General features: G+C 40.1%; 2 protein-coding genes across 4 annotated transcripts in view; both read right to left on the bottom strand.

The window, feature by feature from the left end:
- Nucleotides 1-140: 140 nt before the first annotated feature.
- nadka (NAD kinase a) lies at nt 141-18,203 on the bottom strand. 3 transcript variants are annotated; one of them, XM_070910256.1, is made up of 12 exons: nt 18,121-18,203; nt 16,971-17,147; nt 13,936-14,019; nt 7,026-7,155; nt 6,564-6,672; nt 6,352-6,437; nt 6,055-6,157; nt 5,805-5,947; nt 5,065-5,164; nt 4,033-4,190; nt 3,510-3,592; nt 141-3,004 (listed from the first exon to the last, which is right to left on the bottom strand). In XM_070910256.1, the coding sequence occupies exons 1-12, from the start codon at nt 18,201-18,203 to the stop codon at nt 2,857-2,859; spliced, it is 1,404 nt and encodes a 467-aa protein (XP_070766357.1). In that variant the 3' UTR covers nt 141-2,856. The 3 variants fall into 3 exon arrangements, with proteins under 3 accessions (XP_070766357.1, XP_070766358.1, XP_070766359.1); XM_070910257.1 differs by having other exon boundaries at nt 18,011-18,127; XM_070910258.1 differs by lacking the exons at nt 13,936-14,019; nt 16,971-17,147; nt 18,121-18,203 and adding an exon at nt 9,979-10,350.
- A 1,567-nt stretch (nt 18,204-19,770) lies between these two features.
- The window catches only part of LOC139288398 (guanine nucleotide-binding protein G(I)/G(S)/G(T) subunit beta-1), a 34,571-nt gene continuing 30,816 nt past the window's right edge, over nt 19,771-23,525 (bottom strand). The window contains exons 10-11 of the mRNA XM_070909679.1: nt 22,239-22,354; nt 19,771-22,035 (exon numbers count right to left, since the gene is read on the bottom strand). Of these exons, the coding sequence (XP_070765780.1) occupies nt 22,248-22,354 (107 nt within the window). The 3' untranslated portion in view covers nt 19,771-22,035; nt 22,239-22,247. The remainder of the gene's footprint in view (nt 22,036-22,238; nt 22,355-23,525) is intronic.

Here is a 23,525-nt window from a genome sequence, read left to right on the forward strand (position 1 = left end):
CTTAGTTAATATCTCTAACAAACATGACTCCCACCACCACATTCCCAAGATTCGTAGCGAACATGAAATGTGAACAAGTGCTGGTTTCAGGAGTGAGGCACGTCGATCAAACAAAAAGGATTCACGCTTCCTGGTTACATTTTCTCTCTGTTTATTAAAGTGCTCTGGAAAACAAAATAGCAGGATTCATATTAGAAACATTAACAAACTCACCGATACAAAAGTCAGAGTTAGAGGCTTTCAGAGTTACAAAAGTGAAAAGCACTTTTAAGACAAGAGTTGACAATTCCTCATAGAAAACTGGGCTTTTTGTAGAACTGGGGTTTACTGGGACTAAACACGTCAGACCAACATTTGAAACAAACGGTATCGGTGTCTGTTTTAAGAACTTCATCTGAAAATTAGACTATTCAAGTTGTCCTGGAATGCATTTTGAATAAGCTTTGGCTCTATTTGAATATACAAGTACTTCTCACCAACACTGTTTTGATTTAGAGAATCAGAACTGCTAAAACAGACTTTTCTTCATCAACTAAAATAATTAACAACTGAAGAACTTATTAGTGTAAAAAAGTACCAAATAGATTTATTTTCAGCAATGATACATTGTAAACCGGTTGATAAACATATAGATTTTACAAAATACATCCTATTCAAGCATCACATATATATATATATATATACATACATATACTCAGAGTTAAAGGAATGATTGCCTTTTAGAGCTCAGTCGGCCCACTTGAGTTACAACAGGTGACACCACTGTTCTTTTTTTCATCCAGACACAATTTGTTGAGCCAGTTCACAATGTGTATGTTAACATGTAGACATTTTATGTAAGGTACGCCACCTTAATTCCGCCGAGACTGCGCAGTGACGGACTTGCAGCAAACTGATTAAAAAAGTGATGCAGCAAAATATGAAATAATTAAATTCTTCAACATAACTCACACAGACCATTAAATCACCTGCAGCCCACATACATTGGTCTATAAAACCTACACAGTTCAGCTATGGCTTAGAGGACATTTTAGAAAACAGACGTTAAAAAAAAAAAAAGACGCTGAAGACATCTGAACATCTCTTTGCCTGGAATGAATTTCACCTCCTCACATTCTTGACACGACGTCTGACGCCTTGACTACATGACTGCAGGACAGAGACACTATGGAACCACGTGCTGCAGACAGCAAAGACGACGGTCAACATGTGGCCACAATGGAAATGCACAAATCCCAGATATGTGCAAGTGTGTGATTAAAAAAAATTCCATGATGTAAACCTTGAAAAATAACATCTCTATACATTAATGATACCAGTGTTTAAGGCACAGTCTGTACAGTCGGTGAAAATCCGTACAGAGAAAATCTGCTCTTCCCCCAGGTGCATCTAAAAATTGTGTAAAACGACATTTGTCATTCATTGATGACGTTACATCAGTTTTTCCTGATTTGATAAACAGAATTCGGGAAAGTTTGATTAAACTTTTGTTGTTTATAAAGTAGTAGATGTGTCCCTGCCACCCGTCTTAAGGTTTAAAAAGTGCTAGAACTGACCTGATAACACCCATCAAGAGTATTGCAATAACTGCTTTTCACAACTGACCTAGTGTGTTTTAGTCCAAGATCATCCTAAACCTTGCATTTCCTTTTGATTTCTCGTCAAAAAACTTTCAGGGACAATCCTGGACAAATAGTGGGGCCAAACTCCATTTAAAAATCCACCGTTTTAACGTGCTAACACATTGTAAAATTCCGCAAAAAAGATATTATGTCATGTTCCAGACTCATTAAAGCTGCATACTTCTAACATACAAGCTGAGGGAGGTTACTTGTGTATTCCCGGTTCTCTGAGGAGCATGAGTGAGAGTCCAGATTTGCTTTCTATGGAGTCCCAAAGTGTCCAACAAATTGTGAAATAATTTTACAAATTATTGAAACTCAACTGATTTATATGACATGTTAGTCCGTTATTTTATATTTTCATAGTAACACCGTTTTTATATTTCATTTTTGTTTTGTTATAGACATGTTTATTTCAAAAGTCTGTTTTTATGTCATATTAGCATTTTTCATATGGCCGTTTTATTTCAAAATGTCCCTTTTCAGGAGTAGAGTTATCACCAGTCTCCGCCTCTTCATCTTTCAGCCAATCACATGCCTCCAGCCTCTCAGCAGACTCGAGTAGAGGTTAGTTTCTGTGTCTGTGCACTGTGTGTTTGATTCAAAATTACTTTGGCATTATCGTTGCTCTAGCCAACAGGAGCTAGCTGGCTAAACCTGGTAGCTGAGGGGTGAGCAGGGCATGGACAACACCACGGTCACAAAAAGTGGCATGTTGAAGTAGAAGCTGTATTGGGAACAATACCATTATGAAATAAAAACGGACTTTTGAAAAAAGGCCATTTTGAAATAAAAAATGATTTACTGAAATGAAAATGAAATGAATAGAACTGCTATTAAAAAAACAAGAGTGATGAAATAACATTTTATACAACCATTTGAGTTTTGATAATTAAAGTTATTTCAGAATGTATCTGTTTATATATTTTACTGATTATTTATTTCAAAATGCCTTATTTATATAATTACTTTTAATTGAACACTTTGGGGTTTCATCTTATTCCCACACATTTATTCCAGGGCCACAGCAAAAGTGCTGTTTGACCCAATACTTGTTATGGAATAATTTCAATACATATGAAGGCAACATTATTATGACAGGCTTTTTTGAATGGAGTTTGGTAAGACCTCCTGTCCATAAAAAACAAAAGGGCACAGAGCACGGTCAAGCTGAAACCAAGACTTAGGAGTCCTGGAGACCTTGGAGAAGACCTTGAAGACTGCAGAAACGGCGTCAGAACTCCTCATCCTCTGAGCTGAGGTAGTTCTGCTTCTTCCTCACGTTCCAGTGTAAACACTGAGCCAGGCTCTCAAACCAGTCATTGACCGGGTCCCGGAAACAGATGGATGGAACGGGGAAGCAGGAAGTGGTGATGGTAATACTGGAACATGGGTGGAAATAAAGAAGAAGAAAAAAAATCAGAAAAAGGTTTTGTGTAACAAAGGCTGAAGGCTGAATGAGGAAAGAAAAGTCCAGGTATTTGCAATCGCCAGAACAAAAGAGGAGGTGTTGACATCAGACGCAGCAACATGACTTCCTCCTGAAGCAACACTGGGTGTTTGTTTAAGTATGCTTCAATAACTAAAAATGACTGGCAGCTCATTTCAGGGACCAGGAAGGAAATTCTCTCTGGATGAGTTACATTAAGGAAGAAGCTGGATCTGGTGCATGAGACACTCCTGGCCACAAGCCCATTAAGGAGGTTGATAAGGTTACATAACAAAGCCTGTAAGTGTCGAGGCAGCTGCTGGGGGAGTTAAACTTATTATCCATTACCGAGTCTGCGGGCTTTGTTTTGCTTGACTTACTCAGCTTCACTCTTGTTGTCTCTATGATCGCCATTTCTGTGGCCGAGGTGTGATGACCAGCTCAGTATGTGGACTAACCTGTCTCCGTGGCAGATCTCTTGTCTCTTTCTTCCATCAAATGACACCCAGGCTGTGTTTCTGGCATCACGTGACAGCATTATCTGGAAAACAACAAGCACACAATGCAGAAAGGTCACAGAAAGAACAGGGTTTTCAAGGTTTAAGGTACATACGTTTGTCATTCTACAAAACAGAGGGGGGGGGGGGGGTTTGCCTTCAATGCTCAATTGAAATGAGATTTACTCATTCCTAAATCACAAACTTTTACTGAAATTCAATATCCACCAGCCTCATTTACCTCTGACATAAAGTCTATAAAACTCTTTCACCAAACCACCACATTCATTGATTCAAAATACAGTCAGACTCCAAATAATTAACCTCCTGTGAGTAGGATCTTCATCATCAAAATGTAACTTCATTTAGTAGCACTAGCATGTGATGAATCGATTGAGAAGGAAGACAACATGCTTAAGAGAAACAAGAACACCAGATCGAGGTAACCACTTCCCTGAAAGACTCAAACAGCCAGTGTTAATACCTTGAGCTCCACGCCGGCAGGCACCACGATGGGTCTGAAGGAGAGCGAGTGTGGGCAGATGGGGGTGATCATGATGGCTGGGACGTTGGGGTGGATCATGGACGCTCCTGCTGCTACCGCATATGCTGTACTTCCTGTAGGTGTGGATACTATCACACCTGAGGGGACACGGAGACACGTGCGGTGAATTAACTGTAAGTCACCCTTCACAATAATAAAAGCGTCATCTCCACGAATGTCAACTTACTTAACAACTTAAATGTAGCACAAAAAATGAACAAATTTTACGGGTAAACAAACCCTGTTAGCCTGGATTTTAATCACACCGCAAACACTGTGTGGTGGTGTAGCAAAAGTGTGAAGCGTACGACTGATTTAAAGGGGGGGCGCATAGGTTTTACTCTTAAATATCAACGCTACAGGACTTGAACTATACTACATTACTAAAGTAACACGAATGTAACACTAGTTCCCTGGTGTTGAGCTTACACCTTTACCGTTTTTTACCAGAACAGGAACTTGGGCGACAGGACCATTAAATAATTTGTGTCTATATTCTTGCAGGTTGGTCAGTAAACACACCATGCCGGTTTGTCACATGCGCTTTTGACTCTTATTCAAAAGTTCGACTACTTTCTTCTATATTGGAATCTTTTATATTCTTTAAATACTTTGCCGTAATATCAAGCTACATTTCCCTGGCTATATATTGTACTTTAAACGAATGCCCTCTCTAATACGACAGTCATGTCTAGAAACTTAGGTACAAAGTGCACTGCTTGCTGGTAGATGAAGGCCAGCCAGAGGTGCAGACTAAACTTTGCCCCATCCACAGAGTGTCTTGTTTGGGCTGTCAGACAGATTTTGCTCAGTGTATTAAATGCCTCTCCGTCCTGGAGGTGTACGCTTGGCTGCCTTTTTATCATGCAACACTGATCTGACTTATGCGTCAGCACTCTCTCTGACTCGGTGAAATGCTGGTGGTACCGTGCAAACTAGATTGATCCCATGCGCGTATTTACATTTACTCACCGTCTCCCTGCACTGTGGTAATGAGGTGTCCATCCAGGAAGAGGTCAACGTTGGAGAGATAGGACGAGGGTCCTCTGTCCACCACCACCTCGTTCAATACCTGAAGCATACGCATACACATCCACCTGTTAACGTTTGCCTTCAACGACTGTGTCTACTACACTGCTTCACATGATATCACATATAACGCCTGGTCTACGCTAGACAAGACACACACTCCATAATGGGATTTGTGCCTGGAAGAAACTATTGACCTCATACCTGCAGAGCTAGAGCTACATTCAGAGCTACATTCCTGGTTTTGGAGCTGGTGACAGTGTTAGCTCATGTGGTTCTTTAACAACAGCTTGAAAGCCCACAGGCATCAGACAGCTGAGTCATTATGATGACACCACATGGGTGAACACTTTTGACCTATTTGCAGCGTAGACTGCAGTGGAACTGCGTCCTGCAGCTAATTAATGAAACAATTTAACATTGTTTCCTTAATAGGATCCCCAGTGGCTGCTACCATGGTAGCAGTTTATTTTTATTCATGTTTACAACTTTTTATGTGTGTTTGCGATAGGTCTGGAGAAACGGGACCAACCATCTGCCGGGGCTGGTGTGTAAATGACCCAACATGAGCTGATGGTTCACATTCAGTGCCAAGCAAAGAGACATCAAGTCCTACTATTAACATCTTGGCCAGGAGAGAGTCATTACTAAGAGACACCAAAGTAAGTATAAGTAGTAAGTACCTGATACTGCATGTTTTTCCGGCTACTTTCGATGTCCCCGTTAGTCAGGATGATGCCCTTTTCATCCACTCTGGCCTTCTTCTCCCAGTTCTCTTTAAGCACCCGGACTTTCAAGCGACTTCGCAGGACGATGGCAGCATTACCTACACACAATGCGTACACAAACACATTACGTTTCCTTTGTAAATGAAAACTGGAGCGCAACACATGCTTTGCGAGGCTGACAGACAGGTTAGAGAATGTTAAGTACCTTCAATAATCTGGGTGACCTGAGACTGGTAGGTGTCAAACTTGAAAGGCGTCAGGAAGCCCAGGGAGCCCAGGTGGAAGGCCATAACTGGTGGAACGCTCTCCTACAAATAAGGAGAAGGCTCGTCATAGCAGTAAATGAGGCTGTGCGCCTTATATAAACCCTTCATTGAATTTACAGAAAATGCACTATGTCGTTCTCTGGATATGAAATATCGGCACATGAGATTTTGGTCATATTGCACAGCCCTACCAGTAAATGTAAAAAAAGTCACAGTTGGAGCATCTGGCTGAATACCTGGAAGAGCGAAGATGCATACAGCAAAGTTCCATCTCCACCAAGACAGATGATGAAGTCTACGCGATTGGAGATGTCATCAAGATCTGAGAAACATAAAGACAACAAACCTTTTAAATATCTTTAAATCTCTATTATATATATATATATATATATATATAGTATATACAGTCAATACAATCATAGCAAAGATGGCTGGCTGCTTTCTTCACCTTCTCTGAAAGTGCAGAATTTCTTTGTAATGGCCCCGAAGTTTTCATCGCCTGAAATGGCTGGGTCCTCCAGAACTTTGTTTTCGACATAAACAATCATGTTTTTCACCTACAACACACACACACACACACAATATTAGCAACAGCCACCGCATAACATTCAAAGATTTCTATCTAACAAGAGCGCTATTGTTTTCACAGATGACACGGTCCTGTGTAGATATAATAATTAAGAATAATTACATAAGAGTAGCCAAAGTGCATCCTCATGGTGGTGTAATGGAATCACCCTTATCAAGTTTTCTGTGCATGAACAACTTATGATGACTTATTATGAAGCGTTCAGGAGCTGCGGTCGCTTCACACTGATCCCTCACCAGCTCCCCAGCACTTCTGTTTGCCAGTTATGTCCATTGTTAAAAGGCCACCCCAGCACAGTCTGTGTTGTCAGAGAATACGAACCTCTGTGAGGAATATGCAGAGCTCTTTGAAAGGTTCGAGCAGACTGGCGTCTCGGATCTTCTTGATGACAAGGACACTTTTTGGTGGCTTGTTCCATGTCAGTCTCTGGCTGGCGGGGTCCTGAATGTGCCTGAACACACAAACACAACTTTCACCTCAGGAGGGCAATACGGACTCAGCGGCCACCAGTTGATAAGGATCCCCTCCCCGCCCCTTGCATCAGCATAGACCTGAGCCCCAAGCCTCAGGTCCTACTGTTCATCATAACCAGGTCTGATTAGCACCTATCAGTTAAAACCAACGAGCATTCTGGGAAGAGCCACAAGTTGTGAGGATGTTCTCAGAGGAAATAAGGAGGCAAGAAAATATGAACTCCCCAGGGATGAAACAAATCCAAATCATATGGACTGGGCAAAAGTTAAAACTGGAAATAGCCAAGGGGTCCAAGTCTAGGATTACTTAACAACACCAAAGTCTTGTTAGTTACAGCTCTGTCACAGCTCAGTTACTGATTGGACAACAGGCTGAGTCTAGTTCTTATACAAGAATCTATTTTTGAGATGTGATTACAGCTTTGACGCAACCATTTTCTAAATGCTTCAATGGAACGAAGCGTGCATGAGGACATTATTTGCTAATATTTCATGAATTTTTGTAAGGGCTAAATGTCAGCATTAGGTCAAAGGTCACTACTGCATGCATGTCACAATAGTGGATCAATAGTGATGAATGATTAGCCTGGATTTGAAGAAATACGTGTTTAGATTAAACTGCCCTCACTCATTTGAGTAAGAAATCCAAGAAAACGACCAGCTATCGCAAACGTACTTTTTGTCTTTGCCAGTAGTGGACTTTAAAATACTTTGTTGACAGTGGCAACTATGTTATAAAACCTCCGAATGTATCACATATACACATCTCATTACTCCACCTACTACACCGTTATAAAATCTTTCGTATATCAAAATACAGGAACAAAATCAGGCAACTGAAAACTTTTACGATATCTAAAACATATTAAAAACCACACAGTTGGGAGTTATATGATCCAACATAATTAAATGGAGTCAAATTGTTAGTTCTTGCAGGCAGACTGCCCACATATCCAGCCTCAAGTTCACATAAACAATCTCAATACTGTACTAGTCAACCATTAGCTCTGCTTTAAACGGCTTGTAAATTAGCATCGGTATCACACGGTGACATTTATGCCAATCACATGCGGAGAAGCAGTTTCAAGCCTCATTACAACCAGCGGACGTCACTGAGGCTAAATGAGGGAATGAGGAGATGATTCCCTGTGAGGAACAAACACTCAGCACCAGTTTCTGTATTGGAGTCGAAGACACGAGGAGCCTCCCGTTCCGCTGGGTTTCACCTCCTTTTACACGCCAGTCAGGAGAAGCATTGTGTGAGAACATTACAACAGCTCTAAAACTGAATGCATGCATTCATTCATTATTACAGGGATGGGCAACCATGCTTTGGCAGTGGTGCCTAAACTCCCCCACTTTTGGAAGCTAAAATAAATGTCCTCACCCCGCTGTAAACCAATATATATAATGTAATTTCATTGAGTGGATGTTCCCTTTCACCTTAATGGGAGTTACCTTTTGTGCCAATGACGCTGTGCTGACATGGAACTTAAGGAAAGAGGCTACATATTCAACGTATTTGCCTGACAGCCATTTTTTATTTTCTTCCATGTCAAAAATGTGTCCATCTGCTACTTAACATTGTTGTTGTTTTGCTGTCTGAACACATTCTGCTGTTCCCTCTGGTCATGTGTGCCCCCTTACAACACCTCTGCACGGTTTGAGAACCAACGTGCTCTGTCAGTCCTGCATTCCCATCAGGTCAGTTTTACACTGAATACGAGCTGATACTCTCCCATTAGTCTTCTAATGGCGGCCTCTGATATCTCTACTACTACTATCTGCTACTGTTTCAATCCAAAACATATATTAAAATGAGCAGACACATTCTCGGGATTACAATCGACTGTTCATGAAAAGGCAGCGATCGTGGTGACATATGCTGCAAACCCTCTACGATACTGAACGTGATTCAAACACACACCACAAAAGAAAACAAAACAAAACCCAACACATAACGAAAGCAGCATTATTATAACATTTCCTGTTCCTGTTTCTTTGTCCACTCCAGAAGTATCAAAAACACCAAAGCGTATAATGTGATTAAATACAAAAACTCGACAAACTAAAGCCTTAAAATTGCCACAGATTATTTACAGAGGCAGTGATTCCTAGAATCAGACTGCATTGTACTGTGCAGGTTACTGTGTCAATCTCCCGTGGCATCTAAACGTTAAAAAAGGTAACACAGCTAGAGGCAAACATCTAAATATAGTGCAACACTGACCCTTACGTGAACCTGATTAAAGCAACCATGGACGAGTACAAACAGACAAACTGAGGCCTAGCTTCAAATACAAGTACAGGACACAAAGCAAAACTTCATTAGCATTTGAAGCAGCGACGAGCTGTGATCTATTCATGAACAGTTTCTCCTCTGGCCACCTCAAAGCATCCAGTGACACACCCTGACCTTCCCCTTTCATTCAACAAGCCCGCTCTGTCCACACCACAGGGCCAGCCTGTGATAACAGACTACCACCTGACATGGTACGACTAAAAACTTGCTATCACAACCAAACCTTGATATCACACCAGCCTCCAAAATATGTATCAGTCCAGACATTTTTCCTTTTTTCATTTAAAAACAATCCCCAAAAATAATTCTCTACTTTGACCAAACTTTTGAAGCATGCCTCTGATCTGACATCAGTTTAATACCACTATTAGCTCACTGCAGTGAAGCGCTCTGAACATCTGGTTGGCAGTAATCCACACACTGCCTGGTGGTGCTAGTAAATAGACACAAACAGACGTTATCTCTGTAGAGAAGGGAAGATGTTAGAAGGTCCTCTCACCATTTCCACACTTTGTTCTCGGTGTGGTTCCCAGGAATGTCCTGCAGTGAGCACTGGTTGAACTTCATGGCTGTACACATGTAACGAGGATGCTGCTTCAGGTTGACTCAGCTGGAGAGCGGGGCTCTGTCCCGGCAGCCCGCGCTGACAAAACAACTCATTACAACCTCTAACAACTTCCTCGAACGCTCCACATTGCAGAGCAGCTGGAGCAACTGAGGCGGTTCACTTCTCGCGGGCAGGCTGTGAGTCAGCCACCGGCTCTCTGAGAGGCTGAGCGAGGCTCAGAGTCTCTCCATGCGCTGTGGTCGGGGCTCCAGGATCAGCTAACAAGCCCACGAGCTGGATTCACTGAGGCTATATTTGTCCCACTGAGGACTTAATGCTAAACCTTCCTGGTGCATTCTGCTGCTGAACTAAAGCTCTCACTCATCTTAAGGTTGACTTCATTTTAGTCCCACCCACTCTGCTGTGCTGAACACGCCCACTTCAGGGAAGGGCTCTCCTTATTATATTAGATAGGTGTGATTTACTGAAACACAACAATGACACGACTGTTCCTAAAACAGCATATCCCAGCATATCCATTGTATAAGTTATCTACGGTTCCACAATCATTCTCTATTCCAAGAATCAATTACTTTAACAAAGGAAGATAGATACTATATGGAAAATATTCACAGTACACTAGCATTAATTACTTTGTAGTTTACATTTCTACCTATTTAAAAAAAAAAAAAAGACATGCCCCAGTTAATTAAAGGGAACAATGTCAAAACTAAACCAATTCTGTAGCCAGAAAAGTGGCCTTTTCATTTTACGACCCATTTTCGAGAAGAGGCAACATGGCCTGGTGACATGCAGGATGGGGAAGTCCAGGGTGACATATATCAACAGGGCAACGTGGGCACATTGTGTCATTATGCATTATGGAAATGCAACAGGATGTACTTGATCTTCCTAATGTTCAACTACAGTCACCACAATAACTGAAACACAACCAGTTCTGTTAATATACATTCAGCAAAACATTCAGAGAGCTAACAGTGAATAAGGTCCAGTATTTCTAGGAATACTACCCGACTGAGTGAACAACCCTTACAACTACGACGTAAAGACCTTCTAGTATGTAGTGATACTCTCACATTACAGTGTAGACACTCGGGACGGTTCACTGGGTCAGATAAAACAACACCTCCATGTGCTTTTGATTGAGAGAAATCTGCATTTATAATTCAGTGGGTGCATCGGTGTGGAAACCATGGCAGAGGGGTAACATTTTAATAATATAGGAAGAACTTTCTTAACTAAACAGAAGATATTTAATGAGCTGGAAGGCTTGAACAGTATGACTGACAGGCACACATTGGCATGATGTGATGTCAGTGCTCTGCTTGTATTCGGGGGTATTTGCATGCAGTCTGGTGCCTTGTCAACAGAGTTTATGAAGAAGATCAAAAAAAAAAAGAAAAAAAAAAGACAGAATTTAGAACATAGCGTACTGACAAGGCTGGCTCTAAAACAACTCGTTGGGCTATTGTTGTGTTTCGTTTCAGGGCGTGTTTAGGGCGTCAGGGACCATTGTGACAGGTGGAGATTCTCTCTGTAGTAGAACAACAAATGCTTCCCAACAATTAATGCCCAAAGCAATACCAACCAAAAAAAACAACAAGCTGGCTGTGCCCCTCCAACGTGAGCAGTATCACATCCACACCCTTCCACAGAGAGTGGTCAACTTTCAATTTTGGACTGTCTTAACTGTGACTACTTTACTTTGATTTCTGGTGATCACCTTTTCTGTTGTTTCTTATTTCCCAGCGCAATTTGCATAGTATTTCTCTGCTGAAGTAAAAGTGATACAGCCTAGCCTTTATTGTGGAATAAAGATAGCCTGGTTTTGCTACTTTTAACCTGTCTAGCAGCTTTGAGGAAGCTAATCCTGCCTAAAACAAACAACAGTGCTGGGAGCCACTTATGTGACTGAGGGAGTCAAGAGTCTGACCAGCCTCTGACGGGACACCATCACAAGTCTTTCATAACTCTGCTCGCTGACTCATTGAGTAGATCAGTGCAACAGTTTCGGGCAGGTGGACACATTAACATGAACTCCTATTATCTATAATGCAATCCAATGCAATATTAATATCTGTCTTATGCGATAGTAAACATTGGATTTAAACTGAACAATGACGATGAGGTTAAAAGTGCCAGATTGCAGCTGCAATGTGAGGGTGTTTACGTCCACATCACATGAAAAGTATAGCAATTGTAGGCCTATTTATACACAGTTGCCCAATTTTAGGGGACAAATGAATAACTGGACAAGTTTCCATAAACTCAAATAAAGTTATCCTATTTTATATCTGGTTGCAGACCCTTCGCAGTCTCCAACACACAGACATCAGCAGACACTTGGTGATGCTCTATGAGGCATGTCCTGCAGACATCTTCACTTGCTTGTTTCTACTGGTGCCAATACGATACCCGAGTTTTGGTATCCCTCAGACACGTAAACGTAAAAACAATTCACAAAAAAAGCACACGTTCTCAAATGTGAAATGTTGCTTGTACAAGCAGCTGTACGTGAACTTATAAATAAGTAAAATATAATAAAAATAAATAATAAAATTGGCAAAATTAGAATTGAAGTCAGTTTAAATGAGTAAACAAGATTAGAAATCTGACCAAGCATTCAATGCAAACTTTCAGTAGTTGACAGTTTTTAGTACTCAGTGCAAGAGACACACCAAACCAGTACTGGATATGCAGCTCTACTGGTTTCAGGGGCTTTTTGCCCTCAGTCTGGTCTTCAGCGAGTCAAACATGCTCAGTTCGATCAAGATTAAGGTCTGAATATTTAGGATTCTTGTCCTGCTGCACTCCGAATCTCACAGTCATTACCATCTTAAACATGTCACTGCCTTGAGACTTTTTAATTTTGCAATCAAATTAAAATAAGACAGGAGCGTTTGACAGATGCTCGCTTGTAAACAGACGTGCTTTTTAAAACATGAGAAAACATATGAATTACTGCAGATGCATTGATACAATGTGTGAGCATGCTTGAACACAACTTCTATAGTAGCATGGAGCCTCAGGCAGGTGCATAATTACACCCTACTGAGCACTGTTCAAACCCATAGCACGAGGTTTGGGAAGATACCAAATCTATGATGCTGATTTAATGGATAATATGTACATGTATTAATGCAGCCATAAAGCACATCACTGCTTTCAGCATTTCACCTTAAGCAATTAAACAAGCATATAAGCAATAAACATGTATGTGACATTGCCATACAGTCTGCAACACCGTCTTCTGAAGTTACTCAAGAGGATATTAGGACATTTAAAGTGGAAGACTGCGCTCTTGAGGTTAAAAGTTTCTCATAAACAACCAGTTTAGGAGAAATATACCATATAGATGGGTATACTGTAGTCAGCAGTTACAGGGACAATGGGTTTAGCCTACTGCTCTATAATTGCTGCCCACTGTCAGTTAACACTTGCTTGTTACTTGATGATACTTGTTTCTATGCATCAAAAATGGTAATTTACTTCCATTACCCATTGACTTTCAATAGGAAGGAAGCTTCTTATTAAAGCTACATGAAAAGACGGTCAAACCATTCATTGACGTTCCATTATTTTATATAGAATGGGGAAAGAGCTGTTCAGGCTTGTACAAATAAATAAGCGCCATCTGACAGCTAACCGTTCCAGTTAAAATAGCACTGCTGTTCCAAAGAAAAGTTTAATATTAACAGGTTACTGACCCCAAGAATCATTGTTATGGTCAGTCTTTACTGGCCCAACAAGATTTAAAGGTAACAGCCTCCATGACTTTTGGTGTTGCACAAACTAAACGGACAATACGATGCACATTTTCCCATTTACTCGTGACTGCCACAACAAAACACGGCTACAGTCAAAACCCATTCGCTCTGTCCGACTTACATTACTGCGTGTGGATTCTGCAGCATGCATGCCTTCGGGCCGAATGTGGTCACAGGGCTTGGTCCATGAAGTGACTGAGGCCTCCTGAAAGAGACGAATGACAAAGACAAAACATTCAAGTTTAAACAGCGGAAGCTGCCAGGTGGGTCTGCAAAGACAAACCCCTAATTTGTTAAAGAAAAACGCAATAAAAAACAAGCTATTTTTAAACAGCAACAAAAAAAAGAGGAAGTTGAAGTTTCATTTTGTGTCAGTTGAGTGTTACATTTCCACCATTTACACGACACTGGAGAACAGGTGATGTTGTACATTGCTGCTAAAATTCCTACATTTCTAAATGTATCTTTTTTTTGTAAAGATTTCTGATCAAATATATGTTCACTTTCATTTCTCAGTTTTAAAGAAAAAAAAAGAGAAGTGAAGCCACAGTGATTTCAGCCTGAGCCTGAGCCTGAGCCTGAGCCTAAGACTAAGCCTGAGCCTTTCCGCAATTGAATTAATCATCAGCTGATGTCAGATTATTCCCTACACTGTGGGTCGTGTTTGTGATCTAGTCTATCGAATCTATCATAAAACATTAGAACATGCTGTGATCTTTGATGCTGGACAATGGTTAATACTGTGCCAAGACTTTTCACAGTTCTTGGCAAACGGTAATAATGCATTGGGAAATGTTTGAAAAACAAACACTTCTATCTATCCGACTGGCAGCGCACATACCATATCAGTAAATTATGAAATAAAGCCCAACAGATTTAATAACCATTAAGATCGACACACCAGATGTCTTTATCTAGTTCATGACCACAGACGTGGCTGTTTTCTGATCAGTGGAAAAATCCTGGCACACCCTGTCTTTCTAGACTGTGTTAAAACAATTGTCTCGGGGGTGAAAGGCCAGTGACACCGAGCTGTGGCGGAGCAATACTAGACGACTGCCTCCAACTGCAGAAGATCACTCAGCCAACAAATCCTCTTAGCAGGCTGATTCTGTGAATTCACCATCTGCTGTTTACTGGCTCTTAAAGCTGCATTAATGAATATTTTCATATTAATACTGAATGCAACGAATATGTGTCATGTGACAGAATTATCATCGATACGGAAGCTCATTGTTTTGGATGATAATGAAATGCAAGATAATTCAGTGCTGTTTGTCTGTCAGTTTGTTTTGGAGTTCTTGTGCCCACTAGAGGTCAAAATGTTTTTAATGCGGCTTTAAGATTTACACATTCACCAACTCAACAACAGCACAACAAAAAGTCTAGCCAAGCCTGGACACTCTGACACTGCAACACATGAAAGGAGGTGAAGAGATGATGAGATCCAGCAAAAAACTATTACTACCATATCATTTGTAATTCCAAACCTCGGGCAAGGAATGTTGCTTTAGACCCAGAGGGACATTTAGTGGAGATAAGGGCTGCATCTAACGATTTAATGAGAGCTGGAAAAGAAACTGTCACCCAGTTATATTTTGTTCTGGGAAGGCATAAATAATGGAAACAACACAATATAAAGAATCTTAAATGCTATTACAAAGGTAGCTATCAAATGCTACGCTGATAAAAAAATCATTCTCCAGGGATTGTTTCTGTTCTTTTGGGAGATGATCAAAGATACCTGAGAGGAGATAAAGCTGGCACTTTAACCATTTATTCAGAGATCAACAATATTTCAGTTCAACATTAGATTAATTATTTATTTATTTTACATACCACCAAAAGATGTATGCTTTGTAAAAAATTAGAAACAAACTATAACTCCTGTTCTGGTTTGAAATGTTTCATCACGTGACAGTTAAACCAACAAATATTATGTTATGTTAGTAAAAAGCTAACTAATTCAGCCGTGTTAAATGTTAAACTCCAAATGTTAAACTGTAATCAGCTTGTCTTAACCTCTGACTTTATCCCAGGCTCAGCACATTTCAGCCAAGGGAACCCACTTCCCTTATGTCTGGTTTTTATGAGTCACTGCGCTATAGTTTTCAAGTATCTCAGTTATTTGTTTACCTAAATTCATCACAATGCTTTTCTGTGAAATGTCACAAAAATGAGAAGTGTGCCAAATTAGGATAAACTCAATTGTGGGAGTGTATTTCAACATCTTGGACAAGTGTGACCTATGAGTGAATGTTCATTTATTCCTTCCCTCGTCAAAAATGGGACAGTCCCGATTGGAGCTTTAACGGCACGTTACTTCTCCATGTAAAAACGCTCATCACTGTTGCTAAAGCATACAAACAAAGCCCTTGCAACATCCACAGAGACATTTCTGTGATGGTTGAAGGGATTTTACACACACACATGCACATGCACATTTCACAAATGTCTGAGGTGGTGCAACACACATCATGTCACAAGGCTGTTTCAAAAGTGTTTCTCACGCAACCTAGAACGACAGCAGCTGTTCTTAAACGCCGCGTAGCAGCAACTAAGTCAGGTGCTCTATTAAATTCAAATACTTATCCATCGGCACCACGCACACCTGATATGTTCTGTCAGGTTGAACCGCTGAACAAATGCTGGTGTCCTTAAGAAATCCGGTTTCAGGCCTCTGTATTGCCACTCACATCTCAGATTTTGTAAGTGAGTTCTAATTAAATCATTGTAACCCTTAAGGCAACACACTGTGTGAAACTGACTTGACAAGCTAGATAACATCATAAACAACAATACCGAAATGTAAATGCTGCAAATCCAGGCATGTGTGCCTTAAGATAAGTTCACACAAGGGTGATACCACTGATAAGTAAATATCTATTCATTGAGAGACAACAGGGCACACTGGTCCAGGCTAAATGTTGATTCCACATTTACCTGAGAGACCATAATCATAGTAAAGGCTCCTATTTTGCAGTCTGGCTAGAGAACAAGCTGGTTTAAAGCATGGTCTAGGAAAGGATGGCCATGGCAGTAAGTAGTTATCTAGTAATACAATTCTAAGTGACCTAGTAGCTCCAAACATAATAACAGCCTTGTCATCACCTTAAGAAACTATGTTCCATGTGTGGGCCCCTGTTCAACACCTACCTGTACTCAGAGGAGCTGCTGGCCGAGGAGGTGCTCAGGCTGCGGGTCTTCCTGTTGCGTCGAGCCAGGCTGCGGCCGGCGACCTCCCCTCCGTCACAGGTGGAGCAGCAGTATGGGGCAGCTTCCACTCGCACCTCCTCACCTCCATCCATCTCAGACAGCCAGGCTGCAAGTAAACTGACAGGGCACGCCAATCATTGACGAGGCTTGAGTCAAAAGTAAACAGGCACACAAACATGAGTCAAATTAGTCACACAGATGCACAGCCCTGATCCAATCTATCTTGCTTGTTGGAAATGCTGCTCCAAACTCCATTGGAAAAAAAATGTAATTTAATTGATGCTTCACAAAAACGCAAACACCTTGTAAAAACATTATTTTGCACATAGTATACATAGTTACATAAGAGTAAATCTATAATTTGGCGCACATACAATCCACCAGGCAGCACATTTTACTACAAATGTTCAACTTTTAATATCGGTTTAATAACATGCCTTCGCCAAATTACAAAAACACAACACTGTTCAGCTGAAACAAATCACATCAAATTGAAATAAAGGGCTACCGACAAATCTGTTACATTCTGAGAAACTCTAAAGTTATGCTAAAGTTAAGTGAAAAGGAGAACATTAGCGGAGTTTATGTCAGATAAGTTATAATAGGACTGTTAGGAGTTCCATCATGGGAGGTTACTGACGGCTAGCCAGCTGGATAAAAAGCTAGCTGTAACCTAACTATACACAGTTTAACTAATAATTATGCTACGGCTAAGTGAGGCTAACAGCCTCGCTGTCACAGCTAGCTTTGTGATAGACCAGTTTCCCCCCCAAAAAATCTAACGATTGATCAACGTTAGCTCCGTCAAGACATCGACACACATGACTTCTAAGCGTATGAATGGTGACGGATCCAGATGGTAGAATATTCAGAGTGAGATAACTAGTTAAGCTAGTGTCGAGCTAGTTAGCGAGCTAAGCTAGTAGTTAGGCATGTTCAACACAAAGCGTAATATCATCCACTCCTGTGGCCAACACTACCTTTTACCCACAACGTTACTGGGGACGACACAAATTTGAAGCGCTGCGGACTGCCGTAGGATCAGAGCCTCGCCATCATTCCGTTGGATAATAATGTTACACCATCTTACTTCACAAGCGAGCTGTCAACAGTCAGCTCATCGCTTCCTGATTCTGGCCGACCAATCACAGGCGCTCTCCTCGTCGATGTCATGTTGGACGACTTCACCAAACCAAACCGACTAAACCGAAGAGAGTCCGGATATGTAACTTTCAGGTTGGACCAGGGGCACGAACAACTACGTAATGGCGTTTTAACAAAGAAATCACGTATTACAGACTAATTAAATCAAAGTCATAAACGTACAGCTGCTGTGTGATAAAATGTATGATACACTATATTAATCGTTTTACAGCCATCATGTTAACAAATGAATCAAATAAACTTAGTGTGGATTTACAGCTGAATCCACTTGGACTCTGTTTATTTTCATTCATTTTATTATTATTATTATGTAATGCATAACAACTTTTTTTTCCATTTTTATGTGCTCAGGGTTCCTCAATTGTTTATTTATAATTAATAAATAATGAATCCTAAATTCAAAATTTAGCAAAGCAAATTGTGTCGCTTCCCTAAATTTCTGTCAAGTCACAAAGTAGTGAATAGAGCTTTTTCCAGTTTGAATAGAGATGCAACCTGGACAGTGGCAGCAATAGGACTGAGTGTGGTCTGTCTGCTCTGCATAACCAGAATAAGTTGTTTGGGGGCCCTGAGGGAAAAATAGGGTGTAGGTGCCCCATGGGCAGTTTTCCCAAACATGCATAAGGTTAAGAAATGATTGTAAACTAGAGTGTGAATTTTGCTTGTTCATGTGCCAAGCCTTTGTAAATTCACTGAGCAATAAAATACACGCAGTCCCTCTTATCTACTTGTGATTGAGTGTGTCACAGACATGCACAGTAAACTGCTACAGGTGAACACAGGTGAACACAGATCTGTCAGATCAGTACTGAATGTGTAGCAAAATAATGTAACCTACCTACCGTCCATCAATAAATGTGACAAATAGACACATCTTGTTTAGATATGAGTACATTAAAATTGCCAGAGACCAACAGGGCTGTCAGGATTGGACTTTCCAGCATGTTGTGCAGAACCCAATTCAACTGTGATATTAATTTCATTGAATTCCTCATAAAAAATGTTTATATGTGAGTAAATGTTATATGAGGAAGTCATTTAACATGCAGTATTACTGCGAGAATAAAAGTTGTCTCCACATATCAAAGTTTTACATTACAATATGTTAAAAGAGAATATAGATTATGTATTTTCCTATAAATCATAATCTTTTTTTATCAAATTTAAACAAATCCAATCTGGTTGGAGACACTCCCTTATTGCATTTCATACATATGTCCAGTAGAGGGCGACAAAGGTCAGGGAGTATTTCCAAGAATATCCACCAATGAAAACCGCTAATCCAACAACCTGGAGTTTAACAGGGACCAGCACCTGTAGGAGGGCCGCTGCTCTGAGTTTCTGAGGGAAATGCCCTTTAGCAAGGCCTTTAAAACAGGTCAGTCAAGGGGTGTAGATATAGCAAGTGTGAGCATATATGTAGCTTCCATTCGAGTGCGAGTTTACTGATATTAACAGTCACATCGAAAGACAGCAGACATTACCTCTCTATGACTACAAACAGAAACTGCACAGCTACCATCATGCAAAGAGAAACAAACTACGTGCAAATGACTGTACAGAGAAGCCAGGCTGATTCAACAGTCGATAAGAAATTGTTTATTTGACTTGAACATAATTACAAGGAAACCAAACAGTCTGCAACATTCTAGCTTCAGTGGTAACCGCTCTAAGTGAATCACACTCAACACAGTAGGTCATCTCAAACTGCTTTTTATTACATCTTAAATAACAGTACATTTTAATATAGTTTCTATCTTGCATCCAGCTTTCGGTTGTACACTGACTGACTTTAAAATTAAATACAAAAGGTGAAAAGGGAACAGTGGGGGTGCAGAGCTCTACAGTTATTTGATGGAGAAAGAGAGAAAAGGAAAGGGAATTTAATTAATTTTTAATATTTTTTATTTCATTTTATTTTTTGCCAACTCCAGGCCTAACGCACAATTACAGCACATTTTTTGTACAGAATGTCGCAGAGAAAAAACAGAATGGAAAAAATGTCACTACTGCTAAAGATAGAGCGTCTCTGTTTACAAGGAGAAGGGAACAACAGAAAATTCTGCCATTCAGATGCTGCAAGATTTTTTTTTTTCATTTTTTATTAAAGGACAGAAAAAAACCTGTTATAAAATGTTTTTCTTTGTAAGTGGAATTTTGTTTGCTACAGAAGGAATGAAAATTTATTTGTTCCATTGGAGATTGTGTATGTTTAGGTGAATGAATGTACGTATGCATGTGTGTACAATTTAAACATTTACGTTACTTCTTAATTTGTGGAATCCCTCCCAAGTATGGACCAAGTAACCGTTTATGTTGCAGGGTTTGCTTCTCAAGTGCATAGCTTTGACATTTTAGTTGAATCATGTATGCACGGAGTAGCCAAAAACAAAAAGAAGAAAGGAAAAAAAAAAAGAAAAAAAAGAAAAAAAAAGAAAAGAAAAATATAAATACCATTGTATTGATATATTCAACAGGTTATTTTCTTAAAGAAAAACATCAAAGGACTTAATTCCATATGCACCTTTTTAAGCAATTCTACAGCATGCGATTCTAAGAGATAACCCACCCATGGCAGACAACCAAAATCTTTTTTTTTTCGTTTTTAACTTAAAAAGTTTCAATATCATTATTTTCAAACATTGATTTATACAACATGTCATTCACAGAGTAGTAACTGCATTTCCAAGCACGGAATGGGCACCTCTGTTAAAAGAGAAACGTCCGGATTGCAACCGGGCTAAAGTGGAGGTACTCCCTACCCGACCAAATCACATCACCGGTCCCAACCACGGGCAACAGAAACCAGGGAAAACAAAACTAAATTAAAGGAGAAACAAATGAATAAAAAAGGGGGCAGGGTGGATTATGATCCGATGGGTTAATCTTCATTTAATTATTCTACACTGTCGCCAGACAAAAAGGTGTAAGAATGGTTAAAATGGTTTGTATTTTTTTGTTGTTTTTCGTTTTAAAAACGAGCATTCATTATCATAAACAGCATGTGCTTGGTTAGTTAACTTTTTTTTTCTTTAGACATTATTCTATATATGCAAAGTTTAATTTTTGTGCAAACAAAGATTTGTGGACTACACTGGAAAAAAAGAAACAGTAAAAGTATCATGGGACTAAATATACAGAAGGGCCAGAAGTGGCTTGAGGACTCCCTGTTGAAGCTCAATTCTCTCACTTTGTTCTCCAGTGGGATAAAGCTGGATTTAAAATGACGTGATCTGGAGGTTCTTTTAGTTTTGAACTTAAAAACATTCTCTAAAATGTGTAAAGACTAGGAAATAAAACAAAGCTTTGATCCTCATTTTAAACATTGACTGACAGTTCACCGATCTATTTCTCCTTAACAAAAAATAATAATGAAAACAACAAAGAAACAAAAAGAAACATGGCCAAAAAGCTATTAAGAGTTAGATCGCTGTCATGTAATAACCTTCACTCAGACCTGTGTATAATGAGGACGCAGGACACATTTGCTTGGTGGTGGCGGCAGCGGTGGTGGGGTGTTTGTATTTTCACTTACTACAATACCAGACCATGGTCATGGGAGGAATGCACAATTTTCCCCTCCGTTCCATTTGGAAACCACTAAATTTCATCAAGCTTTTTTTTTTTTTTCTTTTCTTTTTTTTTGTAGCTGAATGAGTGACAGACAATTGTGCTCTTTTAAATGAGAAGGAGAGAGAGAGAGAGAATTTTTGCCCTTGATAGTTTTTTGGGGTGTTTGGAGTCAGTATCATGGTGTTTTTGAAAAGATTGGATATGCAATAAAATTGAACATTGTGATGTTGGAATGGTCTTCCACTCAACTTTGGAGTCCAGACGCCATCTGGAGACAAAAGAAAAAGACATTCTTAGGATTATTCAGCAAAATCACTCAGCAGTCAAACAACTGTAACATTATTATATCAAGGTTGATACTATGTGCAGATGTCAGCTTTCACTTAATGTTTCATATGTTGCACCTTCATTCCCAACCCCCAGATGGCAGTAAATACTAAACCATTACTCTGACAGCCGGGCATCAGTTACCTTCAGACTCTAGTTCCAGATCTTGAGGAAGCTGTCCCAGGACCCTGTTGCCACTGCCATGCCGTCGTCGGTCACACCCAAGCAGCTCACCCGGTTATCATGACCAGCCAGGACACCTGATGGATACCACATTCTAGGTTAGACTTGGACATAAAGACTGAATTACTTGATATCAGAAAGTACTGTATGTGACTGAACAGTAAATTCTGAGTTTTTATATTAATGACACATCTGTGGAAACCTGGTCTGACCCCTAAAAAGGTGAAACATGGGGAATAAGGTGAAAAATGGTCGAGGTGAAGCAGGTTTCAGGGCCTTTGGCCTCCGGATACCTGCCCACTGCATGTGTTTTGGTTGTTTGGTACAAACCACAAAGAGCAGCATAGCACTAGCTGCACTTTTAGATGATTATTAAAGGCTTATACTGACCCAATACACTAATAATCAATATTCCACCCACAGCTGGATCAAATAAGTGTGTGTGTATTTGAAATAGCCTGCTCAGATGGGCGCCTCCTCTGATCCCTATCCACTATACAGTCAATAACTGTAAAGTATTCATGCCTCCACAGGGGCTCTTCACTGCTGATGCTTGCTGCTCTCCCAGATGTATATTGATGCCTTTTATACTGTGGAAATAACACTGGATATTCTCCTGTTTTGCCTCATATAGGCACATTATCAATATCGAACTGCTAGCGTCAAACTTGGAAGTTGCTTCCTGCTCAATACTTTGTTAAAACATAGGGAGGCTTGTCTTCTGCAGTGTGGAGGCCTCATCTAGTCTACTGTAATGTGCACAATCCCATCTGCAAGCACTTACGATGTCAAAGTACTACTTCACACTAACATACAACCAAAAGTGCTTATACAAAATCATACAACAGACACCCGTATATTGTGCTATGTATAGACTCCACTGATACAGCAGCAATATCTGGCCTGCTGCTCTTTGGTAAAAGGCAATGAGAGTGGAGTTTGCAGGGTCGTGCGTGGCACAATGTGAAGCCCAAAGTCTGCTGTGATGTCACATTTCAAGCAGTTGCACTACACGAAAATATTCCTAAAACAGCAACCACCAATGAAGGAGTTACTTCCTGTGTTAATAAATATACTGTCACATTGGCAAAATGACAATATTGTTCATCTTGCATTTTTGACCAATTTAAAAGGAAGGTTACCATTTTAAATTTAGTCTATAAAAGCACGAAGTCCTCCAAACAAATCTCTACAAATTCACCTACATTAATCACACGTTTAAAAAACAAAAGAACAGACTGCATGCAT

The sequence above is a fragment of the Enoplosus armatus genome, chromosome 8 (genome assembly GCF_043641665.1).
Source record: "Enoplosus armatus isolate fEnoArm2 chromosome 8, fEnoArm2.hap1, whole genome shotgun sequence".
Lineage (NCBI taxonomy): Eukaryota > Metazoa > Chordata > Actinopteri > Centrarchiformes > Enoplosidae > Enoplosus > Enoplosus armatus.

Excerpts from the sequence above, each read along its gene's own strand:
- nadka (XM_070910256.1), bottom strand. The coding sequence starts at position 18,203 with ATGACATCGACGAGGAGAGCGCCTGTGATTGGTCGGCCAGAATCAGGA. Across the intron at positions 14,020-16,970 it reads AGCAGCTCCTCTGAGTACAG|GAGGCCTCAGTCACTTCATG; the intron begins GTAGGTGTTGAA and ends CGTCTCTTTCAG. Across the intron at positions 3,005-3,509 it reads GAGATCTGCCACGGAGACAG|TATTACCATCACCACTTCCT; the intron begins GTTAGTCCACAT and ends CCCATGTTCCAG.